The sequence below is a fragment of the Callithrix jacchus genome, chromosome 2, assembly GCF_049354715.1.
Source record: "Callithrix jacchus isolate 240 chromosome 2, calJac240_pri, whole genome shotgun sequence".
In the NCBI taxonomy this organism is placed as follows: Eukaryota; Metazoa; Chordata; class Mammalia; order Primates; family Cebidae; genus Callithrix; species Callithrix jacchus.
In genome coordinates, this window is record NC_133503.1 from 173844768 (window position 1) to 173869953 (window position 25186).

A 25186-nucleotide genomic window follows, 5' to 3' on the forward strand; every position below is an offset into this window, starting at 1 on the left:
TGTGGCTAATATTATATTTTATTAGGAATAATTTAAAACATACAAGATGAAAAAGTATGATTAACTCCATGAACTATCACTTAGCTTCGACTGTTATCAAAAGCATTTCTGTGATATCATCAAATGCCTAGTCAATGTTTACATTTTTTGCATTGTCGATTAAATTTATTTTAGTCTGTTTGAATTTGGGTCCATGCGAGATCTATACATTGTGATTAGTTGACGTTGTTGAAATATCCTTAATCTGTAGGTTCTCATTCCATGTCTCCTTTTTTGTCACCCTTGCAAACATTTGTTGCTGAAGAAATTGGATCATGTGTCCTGTAGAGTTCCTACAGTGTAGTCTGAGTTTTGCTGATTGCAACTTTCTGGTGTCATTTACCAGGTGCTTCTTCCCTTTGTGCTTCCTATAAATTAGTAGTTAGATCTAAAACTGCACTGTTCAGTACCACTGGCTGTATGTGGCCATTTAAATTTAAATTAATCAGACTTAAATGAAATTAAAAATTCTGCCTCTCAGTTGCCCTCACCACACTTTCAGCACTCAGTAGACACATGTGGCCACTGTCTACTGTAACAGCACAGATAGTAGGCTATTACCATCATCATAGAGTGTTCTGTTGAACAGCGCTACCAGATTTAAGTTCAGTTTTTTGCAAGATATTTTCATAACTGGTGGTGAGGACTCTCTGTATGTGATAGTATAGGTCACTGATGGATCGTTACTTAGAGCCAGTATTAGTTAGGGTCTGCCAAAATGATAGTCTATTTCTATCTTCATATATAACTTAAAATAATTTTTAAAAAGGATCTTTTCTTCATCAACTATTTGATTACCCTGAGATACAGATCCTATGGGACAGCACCATAAATTACTTATTTGATTTATTCCGTAATACACAACTAGTAGTCCCAGAATGACAACTTAACAGCACCACCACCAATAGGGTGACAGAAAATAGTTGCTCGTTTGTTTGGGAGTACAGATGGTCCTTGACTTAAATGGGATTACATCCCAACAAACCCATAAACCCAGAGTAAGTTGAAAATTTCATAACTTGATTTTCAGTTTATGATGAATTTATTTATTTATTTTTATTATTTATTTTGAGACAGAGTTTCATTCTTGTTGCCCAGGCTAGAGTGCAATGGCATGATCTTGGCTCATTGCAACCTCTGCCTCCTGGGTTCAAGCGTTTCTTTTGCCTCAGCCTCCCGAGTAGCTGGGATTACAGGCATACACCATCACATTTGGCTAATTTTGTATTTTTATTAGAAACAGGGTTTCTCCTTGTTGGTCAGGCTGGTCTCGAGCTCCCAATCTCAGGTGATTCGCCCGCCTCGACCTCCTGAAGTGCTGGGATTATAGGGGTTTGCCACTGTGCCTGGCCTATGATGAGTTTATTGGGACATAGCCTATGATCAGTCGAGGAACATACTGAATTAATATTGCTTACATGTCACTATAAAGTCAAAAAATTGTAAGTTGGGGACTGTCTATTCCTTTTTTGTCCTTGATTATCTATAGCTGTATCTCACTGGGGATTTATACTCGATATTCTGTTGCTTGTGGTTATGCCACAAACTGGATACACAGTCATTTGTTTTATTTTGCTTTTGATTTTAAGGGTTCCATTCATTGACTGACTGATTGAGTTAGGGTCTTGCTGTGTCACATAGGCTGGAGTACAGTGGCACTGAGATCACGCCTCAGTACAGCCTTGAACTTCTAGGCCCAACCCATTCTCCCACCTCAGCCTCCCAAGTAGCTGGGACCACAGGCATGTGCCACCATGCCTAGCTAATTTTTCTATTTTTTTGTAGAGACAGGGTCGTGCTTTGTTGCCCAGGCTGGTCTCAAGCGCCTAGCTTCAAGTGATCCTCCTTCCTCAGCACCCCAGAGTGCTGGGATTACAGACATAAGCCACTGTACCTGGCCTAGGTTCCTTTTTTTTTGAGATGGCGTTTTACTCTTGTTGCCCAGGCTGGAGTACAATGGCGCTATCTTGGAGGCTGGAGTACAATGGCGCTATCTTGGCTCACTGCGTCTCCCGGGTTCAAGCGATTCTATTGCCTCATCCTCCCATGTAGCTGGGACCACCACGCCTGGCTAATTTTTTGTATTTTTAGTAGAGACGAGGTTTCACCGTGTTAGCCAGGGTGCTCTTGATCTCCTGACCTCCTGATCCACCTGCCTCGACCTCCCAAAGTGCTGGGATTACAGGTGTGAACCACCATGCCTGGCTGATTCCTTTTAGAAATTAAATATTGTTTTATAATTATGTAAAATACTTATATGACTCTGCAGTCTGATTTACAAAGCCAAGTGTATATGTTTTAAAAAATCTAATTTCTATCTCTGTTCCTTGTATCCTTTCTTGCCACCCATCCCCCACAGGTAACTAACTATCTTTTAAAGATGTCTTGATCTGGCCACACACTGTGGCTGCGCCTGTAATCCCAGCATTTTGGGAGGCTTAGGCGGGCAGATCACCTGAGGTCAGAAATTGGAGACTATCCTGGCCAACAAGGTGAAACCCCGTGTACTAAAAATACAAAAAATCAGTCAGGAGTGGTGGCATATGCCTGTAGTCCCCGCTACTCTGTATGCTGAGGCAGGAGAATCGCTTGAACCCAGGAGGGAGAGGTTATAGTGAGTTGAGATGGCACCACTGCATTCCAGCCTGGGAAACAGAGTGAGACTCCATGTCAAAAGAATAAAAGACTTAATTTCTTATTTTTATATAAGCAAATATATATATTTTTGTATGTTTTCCTCTTTCTTGTATTAATGGTGGTATCATAAACACACTTTTTCTACTGAGATTTTCTTCACTTAACAGTATGTCTGGGCCAGGTGTGATGGCTCAGACCTGAAATTCCAGTGCTTTGGGAGGCCAAGGCAGGAGGTCTGCAAACTTAACGAGATGTGGTGGCGTACATCTCTAGTCCTAGCCACTCAGGATGCTGATATGGGAGGACCACTTGAGCCCAGGAGTTTGGGGCTGCAGTAAGCTATGATTGCACCACTGTACTCCAGCCTGGGCGACAGAGTGAAAGCACATCTCTGAAAAAACAAAACAAAAGAAAACAAAACAACAACAACAAAAACATGTGTCTGGGAGATCATTCCATAGTACTATATAGAGTTTATTGATATGTTTGGCTTTCTAACAGTTTTATGTTAGTGGTTACTATGAAATCCATTATATTGGCTTTGTTTTTTCCTCTTCATATCTCTCTTTGTATTTAGGAAGCTTGTATTTTTATTCTAATGGTTACCTTTATACTGACAAGTTTATAGATGATTAAATTTCTTCCTTACCTCTTTCTGTGTGTGTGTGTGTGTGTATCTTGTCTTTTAGTAAAAATCCCTTCTCTCTGCTTCTTTCCAAAATCTCTCTCACCTGGTATCTAATTTGAAGTGATATCTTTTGTTGCAAGTTAATAAGGCAGACAGCAAGCTCATTCTACTCTTTATATATTTCTTATTCTCCCCTTGTTTTCTCATGGTTGTACTCATCAATGTTAGAATGTTTAATTATTTCTTATATTGACTCACTTGTGATTATCTACAGATAAAAATATATTTGCAGGTAATCACCAGATCATATGTCATTATCAGTCTCCCACCTTCCGTTTTTTTGTTTGTCTGAAGTTCATTTTCCAAAACATTCCTCAAGAAGGACTTATAGAAACAATGGTCCTTGAGTTTCTGCATGTTCCTCACAGTTTGCCTGTGGCCTTTGTTTTAACGGTCAGTTTGGCTGGATATAAAATCTGTGGATCACATTTTCTTTTCTTTAATATTTTAAATATGTTCTCATTGTTTTCTGACATAAAACATTGCTGTCAAAAGTATGATAACAATATGGTTGGGTACAGTGGCTCACAACTGTACCTGAGCTCAGGAGTTTGACACTAGCCTGGGCAACATGGCAAAACCCTGTCTCCACAAAAAATACAAAAAATTAGCTGGGTGTGGTGTTGCACACCTGTGATCCCAGCTACTCGGAAGGCCGAGGTGGGAGGATCACTTGACCCTGGGAGATGGAGGTTGCAGTGAGCCAAGATTGTGCCACTGCACTCCAAACTGGGTAACAGTGAGATTCCATCTCAAAAAAAAGAAGAAAAAAGTGTGATAACAATGAGTTAAAGTGACTTGGTCCTTTTGTCTGATACCTAAAGGATTTTTTCTTTTTCTTTAGAAGCCAATAGTTTACTAGAATAAGTCTCAGGTCTTTTCAGTTAATTTTTTTTGGGTATGCTGTGTACCCTTACAGTATATACTTTCAACTGTCAGGGAAGTTTTCTTTTTCTTACATTACACATATCATTATTTTCTATTATTTTTATTTTTAAAGTATTCCACTTATATGCATCCTATATGTTCTTTGCTTCTCTTCTGGATCTATCATGTTCTCTTGAATTCTTCATTCAAGAAGCAGTAATTACTTCTTGGATCTTATATCTTATATAAGATTCTATATAAGATATATTTTTATCACTGTGAAAACAACAGGAGGAGGAGCTCCAGAACCATGAAAAACTATCCTGGCTGATGCCCCCTTTCTAAAAGCACAGGAAAATATTTCATTTAGTTTACTTAATTTTTAACTTTGTTAAAGAGCAACAGAAAAGAATCATGATCAAATTCAAAGAGGAAAGAAAGAGGGTGGAACAATAGCCTTGCTAATAAAAACATTCCAGAGAAACTTACCAACAGAACAGTGTTAGTCACACTAAGATCTGTCCCCTCTGATTATGTATCTTATATAAGATGCAAGAAGTAACTACTATTTATATCTTCTTATATCTTGTAAGTTATATTCATCTTTTTTCTTTTCTGCTTCGCTTCTGGATCTGTCATTTTCTCTTGAATTCTTCATTTCTATTTCTAAAAAGCACTATTAATTGGGTTAATCTGATTTTGTGTTCCTTCTTGTTTAGTCTTGATTATTTCCTTTTATGTTTCCTTTTCCTGTGTTTTGTCACTTCTTTTCAAATCTTCCTTTCCTCTAATCTCATTTCTGAATTTATGTAATGTTTATTTGTAATTTTTATTAATCCTCCTATTTTTAAAATTTCTTTTCTTATTTTGAAGGTTATAGCTTTCATCTTTTCTGTTGGTAAATTTTTCTGGAATATTTTTATTAGCAGGGTTGTTATTCTACCCCTCTTTCTTAGAAAATCTTTGAGTGGGATTTGATCATGATTCTTTTTTGTTGCTCTTTAAGAAAGTTAAAAATTAAGTAAACTAAATGAAATATTTTCCTGTGCTTTTAGAAAGGGGGCATAAGCCAGGATAGTTTTTCATGGTTCTGGAGCTCCTCCTCCTGTAGTTTTCACAGTGATAAAATATAATATGGCCTCACACTAAGATCTGCCCCCTCTGCTTCTCTCCTCTGCTTTTATCTGGCCCTTTTCTCTTTGGCCTTTCATTATCCCTCTCTTGTGAGTGGGGCTTTAACTCTCAGCACTTTCTCCTTGTTGTAGGGCTTTTACCTTGTAGAGAGCTTCAATTTTTGTATTTTGTGTTTTGAGTATTTGTGGGTAGGTCCCAGGTGTCTTCAGCACAGTTAGACTGACCTCCTGTATTCATTCAGTGAATTAGATTCTACAGAGCTCTCTCCAGTTTGGGTTATTTCTGGTGAACAAGTGTTGTTAATTTTGAGTTTCTTCCATTATTGGGACCATCAGAATCCCTGTGTCTCTCTTCTCACACGCAGATGCTGAGACATAGTTCTTTCTCCTCAACCACTCTTATTTAGGGGCTCATGGGCATACCTTGTTATTTAGGTTTTATGTAGACAATGTTCATTGGTCTTTGATTTTGCTAGTCTAGTTGCTCTGTTTTTATGGGAGAATTTGAAGAGTTTTTTTTTTTTTTTTTAAATGAAAGCAGTTGCCAGACATAAAGATGTCAGACGTAAAGATGATTTTATTTTAACATTGCAAAGATTGATACTTTTAAAAACTGAGCTAGAAATTTAAAGTCTTGTAGGTGATATTGAGACTTAATGTCTGGGATTCAAGATGGTCATGGGTCATCTATACCCTTCCATGGCACTTACAAGAAAGATGTATTTGGAAGGAGAAACAGGCTTTGTTTGGAGCAGATTTAGAGGAAGTGGTTAAGGGATTCAAAGCTGTTTTACATGAGAACAGTTTAAAGGAAGTAAGGTAGTAAGATGTATGTTAGCTAAAACAAGATGTGGAAAGCCTGTCATTAACTGCATTTTGTTTCTGGGTAGAACTAAGATTAAAGGGGTAGAACCTCTGAAGATACAGATTTGAGCTTAAAGTTAATGATAATTTTTGGCTTGGAGCAGTGGCTCATCTTAGCACTTTGGGAGATTGAGGCAGGCCGATCCCTCGAGCTGAGGAGTTTGAGACCAACCTGGGCAACGTGGCGAAACCTCTTCTCTACAATAAACACAGAAATTAGCAGAATGTGCTGTTGCACACCTGTAGTCCCAGTACTGGGGGCTGGTGGCTGAGGTGGGAGGATCTCTTGAGCCTGGAAGGTAGAGGCTGTAGTGAGATGTGATTGTGCCACTGCACTGTGTAGCCTGAGTGACAGAAGTAAAAAGTAATTTTCTAATAATCAGCAAACTCTAAAGTTTTTTTTAGACAGGCAGTGATTCATCTCTTATAGGAAATATTAAAAAATAAACAATTTACCAGGTTGAGTTTATGCTTTAGAAAGGCAGTTGCACTGAATAGTCTTAATGTCCTATCCCATGTCCTATCCACCTTGAGTTTTTAGCATCAACTCTTGAGCTTCCTGCAGTTTAAATGGCTGGAAAACTGTATTATACTTTGGTTGTGCACATTGTTTCCATATTATTGTGTCTGGAATATGTTGTTTCAATATAGCACTTAGGAAAACAGTGAATAAGGTGCAGATAATTCAAATCCTAATGGCATATCTCTAGCTTTAATGGCAAAAACAGTGTCTTCGCCTTTTCTATCTTCCACTCATATTGAAAGGCCTTACACGTGGAGGTGCTCAATTATATACTTACTGAATTGAATTGGCAAGAAAGTCTTCATTGAGGAGAGATCCTTTTTGGTGGAACGAATCTTTCTTTATAAGTTATATAACATAACTAATTTCAATAGTTTCAAGCAAATCCATTTTCATATATTTTTAAATAATGCCAGCTTAAAATACTTCAAAGACTGAAATAATATAAAGCATATGTCAGTCAGTCTGTGGGCTGGGTCCATCCTCCAGGTTCTGATGAATAAGAATGACTCCTTCCATTCTCTTGTGTTCTTGGGAAACAGTATTAAGGAAAAGAAAAAAGATATGCCTTCCATGAAATCATCTCTCAACAAGAAATCTAGAGCCAAAGGAAAAGGGATTGAAGCAAAAATTTAAATTCTTTGTCCTTGGGTACCTTCATGGTACTGGTGGCTTTATAAAATTTGTCTTCAGAATGTTAGATCATTAAATATTAAACCTAGGGTGGCATATCTGGTGGAGAAGTTCTTACTTAAAGAATAGTCATGGGCTTTAGGGTTTGTGAACCTATTAAAATTGTGTACAACTTTTGCATGCTTGTGCACAGGGACATTTTCCTTGGATTCTCAAAAATACCTTGACCCTAAAGAAGTTTCAGAATGACTGAATCCTAATCCATTCCTCTTTAATTAAAGATAGGCACAGAAATACATGTGACTTACTCAAAGCTACCCTGCTGAATACTGAGGGAACCAGGGCTATTCCTAATGGAATGAGGGCTAACAGGCCTTGTTATAAGAAGATTTTTGTCTTGTCTTGTCGTCTTTCTTTCTTTCTCATTTTTTGAAAGAGAGAGAGAAAGAAGGAAGAGAGGGAGAAAGGGAGATTTTTGTATTTTCTCTTTTAATCCTTTTAGCTATCCTCGGACATAGGTATATTTATTCACATTTTGCAGGTGAGGAAACTGAGGCAGAGAGGTAAGATAATTTGCCCCAGTTCACACAGTGAATGAGTGGCAGAGCAGGATTTGGACCCGGGTATTCTGGTTCTATAGACTGTATACTCTTAACAGCTACTGCCCACTGCCTCTCAGAGGATTCTCCCCAATGCCATGCAGCCAGTAAGCTGTTTTGGGACTTAGTGAGATGGAATTTGGGATGTGAAAATGGTTCTAGTTTTTTGTAAAATAAATGAAGTGACTTTATAAGTTTTTTTAAAGGTAAACATGTTGAAGTATTTTTTTTTCCTAGCATGCGATGATGCTACCTGTTCTGACCCATCATATCCGCTACCACCAATGCCTAATGCATCTGGACAAGTTGATAGGATATACTTTCCAAGATCGTTGTCTGTTGCAGGTAAGAATTACTCTCCTGTAAACTCATGTAATAACAAAATAGGAGTAATTCATCTTGCAGGTCACAAATGGTACATTGGGTTCTCTATCCTGAGAAGTGACAAGAATTGTTAGAAACATAGTTCCCTCCATTGCTCCACCTTTGTTGCCTCTGCTGCTTTCCAACCCATTCTCTCACATTTATTTGAGACTATCCCTAAAGAGATTGACTAAAGCTAAAATTTCCCTGTCAAATCTAAGTACCTTCTTCCAGCTTTTCCTCCTTTATGGCTCTCCTTTCCAGGTGCTGAGTGTTCTGAAAGATGTAGATTTTTTTTCCCTCTGAGACAAAGTTTTGCTCTTGTTGCCCAGGCTTGAGTATAATGGTGTGATCTCAGCTCACTGCAACCTCTGTCTCCCGGGTTCAAGTAGTTCTCCTGCCTCAGCCTCCCGAGTAGGTGGGATTACAGGCATATGCCATCACGCCCGGCTAATTTTTATATGTTTAGTAGAATTGGTGTTTTGCCATATTGGCCAGGCTGGTCTCGAACTCCTGACCCCAGGTGATCTGCCTGCCTTGGCCTTCCAAAGTGCTGGGATTATAGGCGTGAGCCACCATGCCTGGCCTAAAGATGTGGATATGTTTGTTTGCAGAAGAGGGCTCTTGTCAGAGATCTGGAAATTTGTTTGTTTTGGCTGCTTTAAAAATATTTTCAATAGATTTAGGGGTACAAGTGGGTTTTGTCTACATGGATGAATTGTATAGCAGTGAAATCTGGGCTTTTAGTATACTTGTCACCTGAATAGTGTACATTATACCCAGTAGGTAGTTTCTCATCCCTCACCCCCCTCCCAACACTCCCCACCTGAGTCTCCAGTGTCCGTCATACCACTCTGTATGCCCCTGGGTACCTGTAGCTTAGCTCCCACTTGTGAGTGAGAATATGCGGTATTTGGTTTTCTGTTTCTGAGTTAATTAACTTAGAATAATGGCCATCTGAGCTGCTGCAAAAGACATTTTATTCTTTTTATTGCTGAGTAGTATCCCACGGGATATGTATACCACATTTTCTTTATCCACTTGTCAGTTGATAGGTGCTTAGGTTGATTTTGTATCTTTGCAGTTGTGAATTGTGCTGCAATAAACATAGAAGTGCAGGTGTTGGGCCACTTGTGGTGTCTCACGCCTGTGATCCCAGCGCTTTGGGAGGCCTAGGTGGACGGATCATGAAGTCAAGACATTGAGACCATCCTGGCCAACATGGTGAAACTTCGTTTCTGCTAAAAATACAAAAACTAGCTGGGCGTGATGGCACGCACCTGTCGTCCCAGTTACTTGGGAGGCTGAGGCAGGAGAATCGCTTGAACTTGGGAGGTGGAGGTTGCAGTGAGCTGAGATCGCGCCATTGCCACTCCAGCCTGGTGACAGAGCAAGACTCTGTCTCAAAAAAAAAAAAAAAAAAAAAAAAGAAATTCAGGTGTCTTTTTGATATAATGACTTATTTTCCTTTGGGTAGATACACGGTATATACAGTAGTGGGAGGAGTGAATCAAATGTTAGATCTACTTTTAGTTTATTAAGAAATCTCCATACTGGTTTTCAGAGCTATATACTAATTTATATAGCTTATATAAAGTTCAGTACATAAGCCTTCTCTTTTCACTGCATCACACCAAAATCTTGTTTTTTTGACTTTTTAATAATGGCCATTCTGACTGGGATAAAGTGATAAGTGGTATCTCATTTTGGTTTTAATTTGCATTTCCCTGATGATTAGTGGTGTTGGACCTTCTTTCACATTTGTTGGCCATTTGTATATCTTCTTTTGAAAAATGTTTGTTCATGCCATTGCCCACTTTTTAAGGGGATTCTTTGTTTTTTTTTCTTGCTGATTTGTTTCAGTTCCTTGTAGATTCTGGATATTAGTCCTTTGTTGGATATATAGTATGCAAATATTTTCTCCCATTCTGTAGGTCATCTGTTTCCAGATATTTAGGGAGATAAGATGGAAAGATCAGGGCTTAAGATTCAACTGGATAGACAGCTCCGTTTACTGCCTAATTTGGGATGATACAAAGATGGTGCTCTCATGCTGAGTTTTTGGTTTTTTGAGACAGGGTCTCCTTCTGTCACCCAGGCTAGAGTACAGTGGCATGATCATAGCTCACTGCAGCTTGACCTCCTGGGCTCAAGTGATAATCTCACCTCAGCCCCTTGAGTAGCTGGGACTCCAGTCACATGCCACCACGCCTAGCTAATTTTTTTTGTTTTTTGTAGAGATGAGGTCTCACTGTGTTGCCCAGGCTGGTCTTGATCTCCTGGACTCAAGTAGTCCTTCTGCTTTGGGATTACGGGTATGAGCCACTGCACCCAGCTCCTGCTGTTTTTAAGACTGAACTTATTTCATTGACATTTTAGCTGGCCATGACTCATCCAAGTCATCATTTAAATTTTGGAATGAATCCTGATCATGCCAGGAATTCTTTATCTAACTGTGGAATTCGGCAGCCCAAATATGGAGACAGAAAAGTTCATCACATGCACATGCGGAAGAAAGGTATGTATGTCTGGATGATTTTAAGATGTTCATCTCCTATTTTTGGCCTGTGTTTTCTGTTGTAACTTATTTCACCTCCAGGAATGGTCCTTGGGTAACTCTTTCACCATCTCGTATTCTAGTCCTTACTAACTCATTTTTTTTAATTTGTTTTTTTTTGAGACAAGGTCTCACTCTATCACCCAGGCTGGAGTGCACTGGCACAAGATGTGCTCACTGTAACCTATGCCTCCTGCGTTCAAGTGATTCTTTTGCCTTAGTCTCCCAAATAGCTGGGATTACAGGCATGTACCACCACACCTGGCTATTTTTTTATTTTTGTTAGAGACAGGGTTTTGCCATGTTGACCAGGCTGATCTTGAACCCCTCAGGTGATCCACCTGCCTCTGCTTCCCAAAGTGCTAAGATTACAGGCATGAGCCATTGCGCCTGGCCTCATGGACTCTTTTATAATATTTGCTTTGAGCAAGAACTATAATAAGGGTTGATGAGATTTTTAGAAAAATTTCTTTTTCCTATCCAGTGTTTTAAATAATTATTTATTACACATTCAGACAGGCAGGTACCAAACGTTTTAAAATCACATTGAGAAGAAACAATTTTTTCTACTGTAATATGATGGTCCTGGAATTCTTCTATCAGTATTTACTTGTGTATTTGTTTTTAATTTTAAACAGGGATTAACACCTTGATAAATATTATGTCACGTCTTGGCCAAGATGATCCAACTCCCTCAAGGTAAAGTTGATTTTTACAAAACAAGTTCATTGATATATAATTCACATACTATACAATTTACTCATTTAAAGCATACAATTCAGTGGTTTTTAGTATGTTAACAAAATTGTGTATCCATGGCCATCATCTAATTTTGGAGCATTGACATTATCCCAAAGAGAAACCCTGTACCTGTTAGTAATCTCTCCCCATGTTCCTTAGCCTGCCCAATCCTAGGCAACCACCAATTTATTTTCAGCCTCTATGCATTTGTTTCTTCTGAACATTTTCTATGAAAGGTATCATATAAGCCAGTCCTTTGCGACTGTCTTCTTTTACTTAGCATGGATTCAGGATTTGTCCATAGTATAGTATGTGTCAATACTTCAATTTTTAATTGCTAAATAATATCCCTTGATATGAGCATACCATATTTTACGTATCTGTTCATCAGTTAATGGGCATTTGGAATGTTTCTACTTTTGGGCTGGTGAATAATGCTGCTATGAGTATTTGTGTACAGACTTTGTTTGGACATATATTTTGATTTCTCTTGGGTGTATATAGGAGTAGAATTGTTGGGTCATATGGTAACTCTGTTTAACCTTTTAAGGAACCACCAGACTGTTTTCCAAAGTGTCTGCACCATTTTATATTCCCAGCAGCAATATAGCAGGGATCCAGTGTCTTCCCATATTTGCCAACACTTGTTATTGTCTGTCTTTTTTATTCTAACCATTCTATTCTAGTGAATATGAAGTATTTTCTCATTGTGGTTTTGATTTGCATTTCCCTCAGGGTTTATGAAATTGAGTGTCTTTTCATGTGCTTATTGGCTGTTTGTATATCTTCTTCAGAGAAATATCTATTCAGATCCTTTTCCTATTTTTAATTGGGTTACTGTAAATTATTGAGTTATAATTGTTTTTTAATATAGTCTCAGATACGAATTCCTTATCAGATTTGCAATTTTTTTTCATTCTGTGAATTGTCTTTTCACTCTCTTGAAAAGTTTTGCAGTGCAAAACTTTTGATGAAGTTTTAGCTATTCTGAGTCCATTGCATTTCCACACGTTGGATTAGCCTGTCAATTTCTGCAAAGAAGTCAGTGGGGATTTTGATAGGCATTATGTTGATTTTGTAGAACAATTTGGGAACCATTACCATCTTTTAAAAAAATGTTTATTTAAAGTGCAGATTTGTTACATAGGTAAACTTGTGCTTATTGTACAGATTATTTTATCACCCAGGTATTAAGCCTAATAGCTATTAGTAATTTTTCCTGATCCTCTCCCTCCTTTCATTCTTTACCCTCTGAAAGGCCCCAATGTATGTTGTTCCCTTCTATGTATCTGTGTAACCTGTGGTGTTTGGTTTTCTGTTGCTGTGTTAGTTTGCTGAGGATAATGGCCTCCAGCTGTATCTATATCCCTGCAAAGGACATGATCTCATTTGTTTTTATGGCTGCATAGTATTCCATGGTGTATAAGTACCACATTTTCTTTTCTTTCTGTTTTTTTTTTTTTTTTTTTTTTTTTTTTGAGACAGAGTCTCATTCTGTTGCCCAGGCTGGAGTGAAGTGGCATGATCTCAGCTCATTGCAACCTCTGCTTCCCAGGTTCCAGCAGTTCTCATGCCTCAGCCCCCTGAGTAGCCTGGATTCCGGCTAATTTTTGTATTTTTGGTAGAGATGAGGTTTTCCCATGTTGGCCGGGCTGGTCTCCAGTTCTGGCCTCAAGGTATCCATCTGCCTTGGCCTCCCAAAGTGCTGGGATTACAGGCCTGAGTCACTGTGCCTGGCCCCACATTTTCTTTATGCAGTCTATCATTGATGGGCATTTAGGTTGATGATTACCAGCTTAACCGTGTTTTTTTTTTAATAGAGACAGGGCTCTTGCTATGTTTCCCAGGCTTACCATCTTAATCTTAAGTTTTCTGACTCATGAACTCGATGTCTTTTCATTTATCTGTCATTTAAAATTTTTTCAATAATGTTTTATAGTTTTCAGAGTATACACTTTACACATTTTTTGCAAAATTCTGAAGTATTTTGTTTTTTTTAATGCTGTTATAAATGGAATTGTTTTCTTAATTTCATTTTCAGGTTGTTCATTGGAAATGTGTGGAAACACAGTTAAGTTTTGTGTATTGGTCTTATGTCCTCCAACCCTGTTGCCCCAGTTTATTAGGTCTAATAGTTCTTTAGTGGATTAGTTAGGATTTTCTTACACATGAAATAATATTACCAACAAATAGCACTAGTGTTACTTCTTCTTGTATAATCCTTTTACATTTCATTTTCTTAACTTCATTGCCCTGGCTAGAGCCTCCAGGACAATACTGAATGGAAGTATTGAGAGCAGATCTCTATCTTCCTCATCTCAGTAGGAAGCATTCAGTCTTTCACTATTGAGGGTGATGTTAGCTGTCGGGTTTTTATAGATGCTCTTTATCAGAGTAAAGAAGGTCTCTCCTATTCTTAGTTTGCTGCGTGTTTTTATCATGAAATGGTGTTGAATTTTGTCACAGCTTTTTCTGTAGCTATTAATATAATCATGCCCTTTTATTCTATTTGATTTGGGGTATTAAACCAACCTGGCTTTCTTGGGATGCCTCCCACTTGATGGTGGTGTCTCATCCTTCTCATGCTGCTGCATTCAGTTTGGTAGTATTTTGCTTAGGATTTGTGTGTCTATATTCATAAGAGATCCTGGTTTGTAGTTTTCTTTTCCTGTGATGTTTTGTCTAGTTTCATTATAATGGTAATACTGGCCTCATATAATGAGTAAGTTTTGTAGGTTAGCTTTTCTTATTTCATTACCTGATTTTGTAAGATACCTTCCCATATTAATATTCTCATCTATGTATGGTCTTGAGGCCTTTGAAGCATCTGGGAATGGAATGGCTTAGGTCTATATAAACTCTTTAATGCAGTTTGACAACTGAATGGAAGCAAGTGCTTAATGGCTGATGAGGCTCTGGGGTTTCTTGCAAGGAGGATTATCTTTGTGTGTGAGGTATAGCAGATTCTATTTGGAAAGCCAGTAGAGGAAATTGCTTGAGGGTGGCTTTCTTTTAAAGATGGGGAGTTGAAAAGTGGAATAGCTATGCTTATCATTCTGGGGATCCAGACTAGGTTGGATTACAGGTGGGCAGAGTAGGGTTGGAAGTGATAGGAAGTTGAGGCAATTACTTCAGCTGCCCACTGACCTCCACAGAAATTGCCAGCAATGGCTGACATGGCTTTTTTTTCCCCAATAGCTCCTTCATATATCAGGTTTTTAAAAAATTGACTTGCTTTCAGTTGTTCTCTTTTGTGGTTATCATAAGCCAAACCTCTTCAATCAAGATGTAAAAAGAAAAGCAGGATAGAGCTTTAAAATTCTTATTTGAAAATGATCATATGCCCATATACCTCACTGTGATGTTCTGTGAGAGTCGAAGATCAGAAAAGAATGAATTAAAATAGCCCTTAATCACACCCTCAGGATGGTGTGTGATCCTGAGGGTGTGATTTTATTCTACCCATGGTTTTATTCTACCCTGCGACATTGTAGAGTCTGTATTTTGGCAAGCAGAATCCTATATACCCCATAGCCCTCTAACATAGCTACATGAACATCATAGACATGTACTTTTCAATGATGCAAATCTGGATTTCAATAATTTTTGTCTCATCTTTCCCCACCGCAGCTGTTGGTATGTAAGCTATGTCTTTTGATAACTTCATTCGAACCTCATGATTTATGTTTTCTTTTGCTTTATTACAAAGAGGTGGTTTTCTTGGCTTTCTTACCATGGCAGAAGGGATGATACCTGAGAAACTGTTATGTCTGAATTTACCATTTTGAAAATGATATTACTGACAGAGAATAAACAGATAATCTCTCTTGTCCCTTGACATTTGGCCTTTGTTGCTTGTGTTCAGAGGCTCTTGCTCTGAGTATGATCTTTTTGCTGATGCAGAGTTAACCCCAAGTGTCTGTTCAGAAATAGCCTCTTGGCCTTGGCTGCCAGGGTCTGCTGCCAGTTGACTGCTGTCAGCTAGCAGTCCACAGCTGGGCACAGCTTCTTCCAGAGATTGACCCCAAGTAAGACTGAGCTCCTTACCTGGGTTGTCAAGCATACCTTGTCCCTTCCCTGCGCGCTGATCATCATTGTAAAACTTCCTCTGTAATGCCAATGTAACCTTGTAATATCCGCTCAAATCCTGCTGGTATTTGTTTTATGGTACATACTCTTGTTCTTCTGTGGGCCCATAATTGTGTTATGGGGCTATTTTTCTTTACAGGACTGTAAAGATTTTGAAGGTCTATGGTCCTATCTATTTTTTTTTCTCCCTGTTTTTGTAACTAGTGCCTGTCACAGAACAGGTACTCAGTAAATAAGTATTAAAGGAAGGAATGCCATTCATCATACTACTTTTATCCCAGGTTATTTACTTACTGACTAGAAATGGGGCAACAGGGAGATCAAGAAAGGTTACGGTCAGCAGGGCTTTAAATGGCTGGGTAGTATCTTTCTTAATCTCATTTGTGATGGGCTAGGGTTTACAAAAAAAGGCATGAAGGTTTAAAATTAATAAGTAATTTTTGATAACGTGGCTGCCATTAAAACTACAAAATAATTAACTTTTATGATGCTGTAATCTCAAGTGAATATGCCACCCATAATTTTAAAGAATGTCACTCTTTAACCACCTAAATCTGAGTTGTTAATAGTTATATTTAATTCATTCATGCAAATTGTGATGAACTGTTACCACAAAAAGGGTGTCTAAAGGGTGAGGCATTTGGTGGCATTCAAGTAATCTATGTATTATCAGTAAGACCCTTGGGAAAGAGGGACCAGAATAGTAGCAATGGAAAAAAGGGGAAAACCAAGCCGCCTTGGTTTGCTTTTTTTTTTTTTCTTTTGGATTGGTGAGAGTCATTGCTACATATAATGCATAAAAATCTTGGCCAGCCACAGTGACTGACACCTGTATTCCTAGCACTATGGGAGGCCAAGGTGAGTGGGTCACCTGAAGTCAGGAGTTCAAGACCAGCCTGACCAACGTGGCGAAACCCTGTCTCTATTAAAAACCCAAAAATCAGCCAGGTGTGGTGGTGGCCACCTATAATCCCAGCTACTGTGGTAGCTTAGGCAGGAGAATTGCTTGAACCCAGGAGGCAGAGGTTGCAGTGAGCCAAGATCATGCCACTGCATTCCACCCTGGGCAATACAGCGAGACTCTGTCTCAAAAAAAAAAAAATAGACCAACAGAGAGACACATATGGATTATTTGTTAATGTCTATGTATTTAAGGAAATGGTAGTTGCAAGTGTTTTGCATTAGAAGCGGAATAATATTTATTAAATATATGTAAATCCCATTGAGTGAATTTAACACTCTAAATGCTTCAAGTTAAATTCCCAAGTCCAGTACATCTGAGATCTTGTGGGTCGGTAGCCTGTCTTCTCTGCAAGTATCCAGGCAGGTGCGATGAGTTGAAGGAATCCTAAGTTGGGTAGAAGTTCCCATTGACCTCCAAGGCCCCCTTTAGCTAGTCACTGCTTGAGACTTGGGATGCCAGAGTGGGAAAAGATTCTGCATACCCTCACTGGATTTGGCTTTCCTTGAGTCAATGCCACCTTACAGTACTTACTGTTACAGGGAGATTGTTATGTTTTATAAAGTGTATTGAATTCCGCAGACAAAATGTGCTGTATAAATGTTACAGTTAATCTAGATTTCATAATGCCTCGTTGATTCACTTCTTAAAAACAAATGGAGTGTTTACTGCTCAGTAAACATCTCATCTTGGAGCCTGCTAGTGTGTGTAAAGACGGTGATTAAAGAAAGTCTAAACAGTAAAAGAAGGAACAAAAGATCTGCTGCTGTGAGGACTAGCCATCATTCTTCCCATTTTTCCAGATAAACCATTGGCTTAGGAATGGTACAGTACAATAATAAACTAAAGTAGTATTTAATAACCATTCATATTTATGGCTTATTGCCAGAGTTTAGTGATAATGAAGATACAGAAAAACACGTTGGATATGGGCAAATTATTTAATAAATGGCAGACTCACTATTGAATAAATGTGTTTAGAACCATGACCTTGTATTTCAACAACATGAATAATAATCCAACTTTATGGTTATTAAAACCCTAGATGTAGTTTTTGTCTCCATGAAAGTTTATAAAACAAATTAAGGTAAATCTTATTATGCCATTATGACTTCATTAAAAATACTGTATGACTTAAAGCAGCCAATACTCTTTGACTAAATGTCTTACTATTCTTTAAAAATGCGTTAGACATCCAAGTATGGTTTGTCCCCAGCCCTTGCCAGGGTTTCTTGCTTTCCATGTTGAGATTTTTCTGTATAGTACTTTGCACTATTAGGAAGAAGATAAAGTTTATGCCACAGAAAATGCATTTTTATTTTACTGGCTCATGAAAAAGAATTTATTTTGAAAAAACTCACTCTCTTATTTCTATCCTTACTCAAGACAGTAACTTAACAGGTTTCTTGAAATTGCAGGTGGACTTAGGAGTTAACATCGTCTTACCGTCAAATCATGCCTCTATTCCTTGATGTTTTCTCCAAGAATGATGGCAGTTGCTTCTGAAGTTCGGGTGTATTTGACAGAAAGCCAAATCTCAGTACTGAAAAGTTAAAAAAATTTTTTTTTTTGTTAATGTAATATGTTATGCTCCACTGTGGAACTTCTTAGTCACTCTTGGCTAGTGGAGTAGCAACAAAAAGAAGTCCTTTAAAATCTAATATGTATTTGGTAAAAAGAAGGAAAGTTTGTTTTAGGACATACTCTTTTTTTTTTTGAGACATGGTCTCCCACTGTCACCCAGGCTGGAGTGCAGTGGTAGAATCATAACTCACTGCAGCTTTGACCTCCCAGGCTCAAACGATCCTCTTGTCTCAGCCTCCAAAGTTGCTGAGACTACAGGCATGTGCTACCATAGCAGGCTAATGTTTTTATATTTTGTAGAGATAAGATCTTACTTTGTTGCCTAGGTTGGTCTTGAACTTCTGTCCTCAAGCAACTCCCACCTCAGCCTCCCAAAGTGCTAGGATTACATGCATGAGCCACTATACCTGGCCTGCCTTTTTTTTTTTTTAAACTAAATTATGAGATTATGAATTTGTCAGGTAGACATAAATTGAATGTATTTTCTCTTTATTTCTCTTTTGTTTTTTCATTTCCCTATTGGCTACTACAATTGAGTATTCCTCATCCAAAATGCTTGGGACCAACAGTGTTTCAGAATTTTTTGGATTTTGGGATATTTGCATATACATAGTGAGATATCTTGGGCATAGGACCCAATTCTAGATGAAATTCATTTATATTTCATATATAGCTTATACACATAGCCTGAAGGTAATTTTATACAATATTATTAATACTTTGTATAGACAAAGTTTTGACTGCAACTTGCCACTTTAGGTCAGGTGTGGAACTTTCCACTTGTGGCATCATATTGACACTCAAGAGTTTCAGATTTGGGAACACTTTGGATTTTGGGTTAAGGATGCTTAACCTGTAATTGCCTTCCAGAATGATATTTTCATGTAAATTAAAGGCCATAAATTGAAAGGAGGGTTTAGAATCACTCCCTTGTTTTTCACAACTTATCAGATTTTTCCCATTACCTTTTATTTCCTGTAAAATTCCAAAATGTAGAGGAATAGTAGGGTAGAAGAATAAACTTACTAATGTGATAAGTGAAACGATAGCAATTATACTTAAATTTCTAAGTAGATGATTTAGTAGCTAAGAGAAATTTATAGGTATTTTAAATTTTCTACTGTATACTGAAACTATAGGGATACTTTATGGAAATTAAACTGGCACACATAAAACAGAATAATACAGATCCGATCTAATTTTGTTGTAAATGGAGTGATGTGTTGAAATTTTGTGGGAATGGGGGTGGGATGGTGGGAGTTAGCTAGCAGCTTGGAAGCTCCAGTACTTAGGGTAGGCCTCCCAGCTGACTGTAGGAATGAGTGGGATTTGGGAGAGGTGGCAGGGAAGGTAGAGGGTATGGTGCCTGCATGGTACAGCTGTACAGGCTGATCAACATGGAGTTGAAAGTTGCTGTTGAAAGTAGATACAAGGGGTGGATGTGATGAAACTGGATAAAGAATGGCCTCAAAAGGCAGCTGTTGAATTTTGGGGGGAGAATTTTGTGGGTTGGTGTCAGAGAGATTGAAGAAAGGCCCTGAAGGTAGTGAGGTCAACTCATGCCCAAGCCTGTCCCTTGCTGTCTTTGCTCAGGCCCCAAGGCCTCTGCATGTCCCCTTCTCTCCTCAGTGCATCCCTTTGGTTTTTCTCCCCTTGTACATCCCCAAATTCATATTTTCTCTTTCAGCAGTCAGCCTTAAAATAGACCTTCAGGTTCTTTTCATATTTAGTCATCCCCCCGTTATCCTTCCAGAGCCTCTAGTGAATGCCTGAAACCAAAGATAGTAATTCATAACCCTGTATGTACTATGTTTTTTCCTACACATACATACCTATAATGAAGTTGGGATGTGGAAGCGAAGTGAAAGAAAAGAATGAAGGTCACGGCCTAGGCTTTAGCTTAAGTAGCTGGCGAGGAGTAGTGCCATTACCGTGGAGGGGAGGACCAAAAGGGGAGCAGGTTTGGGGGGAAAGCAAAAGGTGCATTCAACAGTTGTTTTCAGCTGTGTCTCCAGAATGCATCCCAGATCTGACTATTGCCCGCCCCCCACCGTGACCTCCCTAGCCTAAGCCTCCGTGTGGGAAAGTCTCCTTGCACCTGCTGCAGCGTCCCCTCAGTGCTTCTTTTTCCCGCACTCGGCATCTACACAGCAGCCAGTGTGGCCTGTTGAAAACCTCAGTCACTTCATGTCATGTCTGTGCTCAACCAAAGGGGCAGTGAGAAAAGCACTTTACCACTGAGGGAAGGTGCTCCTTTGGCTTCACTGAGGTGCAGGAGGAGGTTTTCCATGGGGTACCTTCTTGGTCATTTCAGTCGTGTATGCGAACCCAAGAAACTAATAGCCTGCGAGATATGACTTCATCATGTAATAAAAGTATAAATAAAATGTGATCTATGTGCTGAGGGGGAAGTATTAATTTTGATGACGGGCATTGGGCAGGGCTTCATAAAGAAGATAACATTTTCGCTGAGCTCAAGGGGTTAGTAGATTTTCAATGTGGCTCATTGTATGGGAGAGAGTGAAAGGCTCTGGGGTGGCAGGGAGCTTGGCCTCAAGAGGCACACTGAATGTCTTAGGGGATGCCTCTTTCAGAGAGTGCCAGGTAGTTTTGGAGCAGGGCCCAATGTGTAGATAGGAAAGGATAGGAGTGGGTAATGAGACTGAAAAGGCAGATCAGACTTATTTTGAAGGACTTCCGATACTGGGTTGAGTTTAGAGTTGGAGTGATGCGGGATTGTCTTTAGGATATCATATCAAAACGGATTTTTCAGCGGTCAGAAAATCACTGAATGCATCCTTCTTTCTGTCTTCTACCTGATAGTAGTATGGAAATACTAATGATTGTTAGTGAGCTATCACCTTAGTGAGATAAGTCTCTGGATGCTTTAGGTCTGGTTCCCAGAGGAAGAAAGCCCCCAGGTAGAAAGCCTGAACCACACAATATGAAGGAATGCACCCTCCTTCCCAATAGGCAGGTGCCAGGTGCCTGTGGGCTAAGATGGTGGTCAGTGCTCTTAATTTATGAGGAATAGGGAAGGTGCTTTGATTATTAAAGGTGCTAACCCTCATGTGCCCTTTTCTTGTGGGGTGGTGGTGGTGGGGTGTTAGTATGTTATTTTAAGTGGTCTTTTTAATTCCCCTTGTAGGATTAATCACAATGAACGGTTGGAGTTCCTGGGTGATGCTGTTGTTGAATTTCTGACCAGGTAATTAGGCTTTTTTGTTTTGTTTTGTTTTACAATTCTTCAATAATTACATTTTGTAGGTAACATACTTCATACTTATTACATTGCTTTCTTTGTAATTAGCCAAATAAGGCATTGAAACACCATGTATTTTATCTCTTTTGTAGAGCTCAAAAGCCACATATCTGTGGCTCTTGCCCTGACAACTTGCACTCACTGATGCTGTAATGAGTGAGATTACAAGATGAAAGGCTGGTGTCTCTGTCCTGTCAAGTATATGTTAAAGTTGCTTACAGCCACATGAGATCAGCTTGTCTTAGTCTAGATGCTTCAGAGCTTATATTCAATTTGTAAAGAAAGGGAGGATATTTTAAAATGTCATTTCATCTTCTAGGATTTGTCTTTGATCCCTTTCTTACCCTTTCTTATCTCAAGGGAAGTAAAGCTTACAAGTAATTTTAATGACCAGATTTTCGTGTGTGTGTGTGTGTGTGTGTGTGTGTGTGTGTGTTTTCTTTCCGGAAGTATTTTAGGATCATTAATTTGAACAGTAGGGGTAGGAAGCTGGGGCATGGTGGCTCATGCCTATAATCCCAGCACTTTGAGAGACCAAGGTAGGTGGATCTCCTGAGATCAGGAGTTCGAGGCCAGCCTGGCCAACATGCCAAAACCCCATCTCTACTCAAAATACAAAAATTAGCCAGGCATGGTGCTGCACGCCTGTAGTCACAGCTACCTGGAGGCGGAGGCAGGAGAATCACTTTAACCTGGGAGGTGAAGGTTGCAGTGAGCTGAGATTGCGATGTTGCACTCCAGCCTGGCAACAGAGTGAGACTCCATCTCAAAAAAAAAAAAAGAAAGAAAAGAAAGTAGGGGGAGGAAAGTGTGTTTTGCTTTTCTATACTGACACAATTTCTCTTTTAAAGGGAGACAATACCTGCTTCTCTTAGAACTCCTTGAGCTGTTGTTATTCTCTTTAGGTCATTTCTTTTCACAAGATGGACATAATTAGGAGAAGGGACTCCTTTCTCCAGGGGCCACGCATAACTCAGCCCAAGGAAAAGCATTTGTTTCACTGCTAATTTTTAGTATTAAATGTGTTTGCTCTTAGAGTGTGTGACTGATTATTCTGCTCTTTGTTGTCATCGGATTTCAGAGAAATCTTTTAACAGAAATAAATGTGAAAATGAGTGAACGCTCTAGGATTTAGCACATTCAGATATACTGTTCTTACCGTTTAGCTTTCTAAGACTTTTAATCAGAGCCTTTCGTTTGATTCAGCTGGTATCCATTGCGCAGATACCGTGTGCTAGCCCTGTTTCTGTGACTCAGAACCACAGACAAAATGTTGTGATGCATATTTATTCATGTGCTTTTTTTTTTGTAGTGTCCATTTGTACTATTTGTTTCCTAGTCTGGAAGAAGGAGGATTAGCAACCTATCGGACTGCCATTGTTCAGAATCAGCACCTTGCCATGCTAGCAAAGGTATAGAAAACATCTGTGGCATTTGTAGCCACGTCTGACTTGCTCCTCTTCTGTCCATGCATAACTTTGCATTTGAATAAGTAACTCTTTAGGATACATTAGGGATGTAATATTTTACAGACCAGGAAGTATTTTTTGTTGGGTTTTAAGGATCCAGCCTTATTAGTTCTGTTACTTTTGTGAGTTTCACCAGCAGCTAATGAACTCCACAGTGAGGTAACTTGAAAACAGATGAAGAAAAATTTGACAGGTGTGCATGAACAGAGTTAAACATTTGGGGAAAAGGAACATGGGAACAAAGCAAAAGAAATGAGATACACTGTATTTTCCCTTTGGGTAATATTTCTGTAGTACATTTGTTTTTAATTTACGTTAACAAGCCAAATGATGGCTTTGAACAGAATATTCCAGACCATTTTTTATCCACTAGGGGTACTTTATACACCTTTGAGAATCCCCCAAATCACAAATCCTATTAAGATTTAGGGTGTAGGCTGTCCCCCTAGCCTCATTGACTTAGCTCAGTGACTAACAGAACCTTTTCTAAATTCAGATTCATGCCAGGCATTTTACTTATGTGATCTCATTTGATGTTTCCATCTCCTTATGATGTCTTGTTATAATAAATCATAGCTGATAAGAACATGGACACTTGCACTGACGCCTCAGCGTTCCAGTCCACACTCTTCCTCTTACAAACAGGTGGCCATGGACAAATTGACAAATTGTTGTTCTCTTCTCCAAGCCTCTGCTTTCTCATCTGTAAAAGGGAAATGATATTAGCCCTTGCCACACAGCCTGGTTATGAGAATTAAATGAGATTATGAGTTTTAATGATTTTGTTTATAAAGTGCTAGGCATAATACTTGTTTATAGTAATTATACAAAGATGTGAATAATTTTGTAGGGGCTGTTTTTATCGCTGCTGCCCATGTTCTTGTGATAAATCCTTACATTTTTATAGACCTCTGGGTTTATTTCATAGTAGGTAGAATGGTGGCTCTTAAATCCCCAAACACTGAGGATCCACTGGAAAAGCTTTTGTGGGTTTTGCCTAAAGTAATTTGTATATTTTCTTCATTTTGATATAAAAGTTTGATGTTGAAAGAAAGAGCAGATAAATCCCATCCTAGCTTTATGAATGGTTTCTTAATTTGATCTTGCCAAGGCATTAATTACATTCAAGATGTGGTTAATTTTAGCTTATTAGAACACATTGTTTAATTTTATTTGATAACATCATCATTGTAGCCACAGTGGTAGGCTTTGAACTGGTTTTGGAGGCATTTGAGAAGGTAAATATTGATGTCTTAATGAAAATCTGTAAGTAGCCAGGTAAGCTAACTTGGCTTTTAGCAGGCTCACAATGAATGAAATTTCAAACTGCTTAAGTGTTTGGTTGATTTAGTTGTCACAGTGCTTCCTGATCATTCACATAAATGCCACTGGAAGTACATATTAATAAGTAGGTTGTCACTCTGTTCCTTATTGTTTTTAGTTTAGGATGTAATGGAATGGCATAATTATTTTTCAAACACTTGTAGGGAAGATATTTACACAGTATGGGGAATTGCCATGGCATGAACACAAAAGCTATTATATAACCCATTGGGTGCTGTGCAAAGCTATGACTAATGACAGAGTTTGTCCCTGCAGGGAATATTCTATGTGGTCTTCTTGCACCAAGCCCAAGGCTTGCCATTCCCATAGTACTCAACACCCAGTGGCTGCAGCAGAAGGCTGTGGTGGTCCCACCTTTCTTCTGTCTAGACCCGTAGTGCTTAGCCATTTGGGAGGGAAGGGAATTGATGGAAAATTGTTGACCTCTTTGAGAATCTAATGAAAGCTGTAGGTCACCTTCCAGACTAATGAATATTTTAACACATAAACAGTAGCATACCACTCTCTCCTTTTTAAAAGTTGTGCTAGTGCCTACATGGAAAAATAAGGATGCAAAGACTAAAAGAAGTCAGGAAATTCACATCGCAGCACTCCAGAATACAGTAGATGTTTATAAGATAAAATATGGCTTGCAGTCTGCTCACAAGCAGGCCTCCAGAGATAGCAAACAATTAGATTTTCCCAGTGAAGTTGTGAAACAGATGAAATTTACATATTCTAGTATAAACTCTTGTGCTTTGGGATCAATTTTTAAAAAGAGATACTTTCTGCTGTTGCATTTGCGGTAGTCAAAACTCATTTGAGTATATTTTATAATCACGGATTTCAAACAG

At 38.7% G+C, this 25186-nt stretch overlaps 1 protein-coding gene across 12 annotated transcripts in view; it reads left to right on the forward strand.

Moving 5' to 3' along the window:
- The window catches only part of DROSHA (drosha ribonuclease III), a 145741-nt gene that overhangs the window by 86727 nt on the left and 33828 nt on the right, over window positions 1-25186 (forward strand). For all 12 annotated transcript variants that reach the window (XM_035291734.3, XM_078365640.1, XM_035291737.3 and 9 more), the window contains 5 exons: window positions 8221-8328; window positions 10726-10864; window positions 11542-11602; window positions 21427-21486; window positions 22853-22952. In XM_035291734.3, the coding sequence (XP_035147625.1) occupies window positions 8221-8328; window positions 10726-10864; window positions 11542-11602; window positions 21427-21486; window positions 22853-22952 (468 nt within the window). The remainder of the gene's footprint in view (window positions 1-8220; window positions 8329-10725; window positions 10865-11541; window positions 11603-21426; window positions 21487-22852; window positions 22953-25186) is intronic.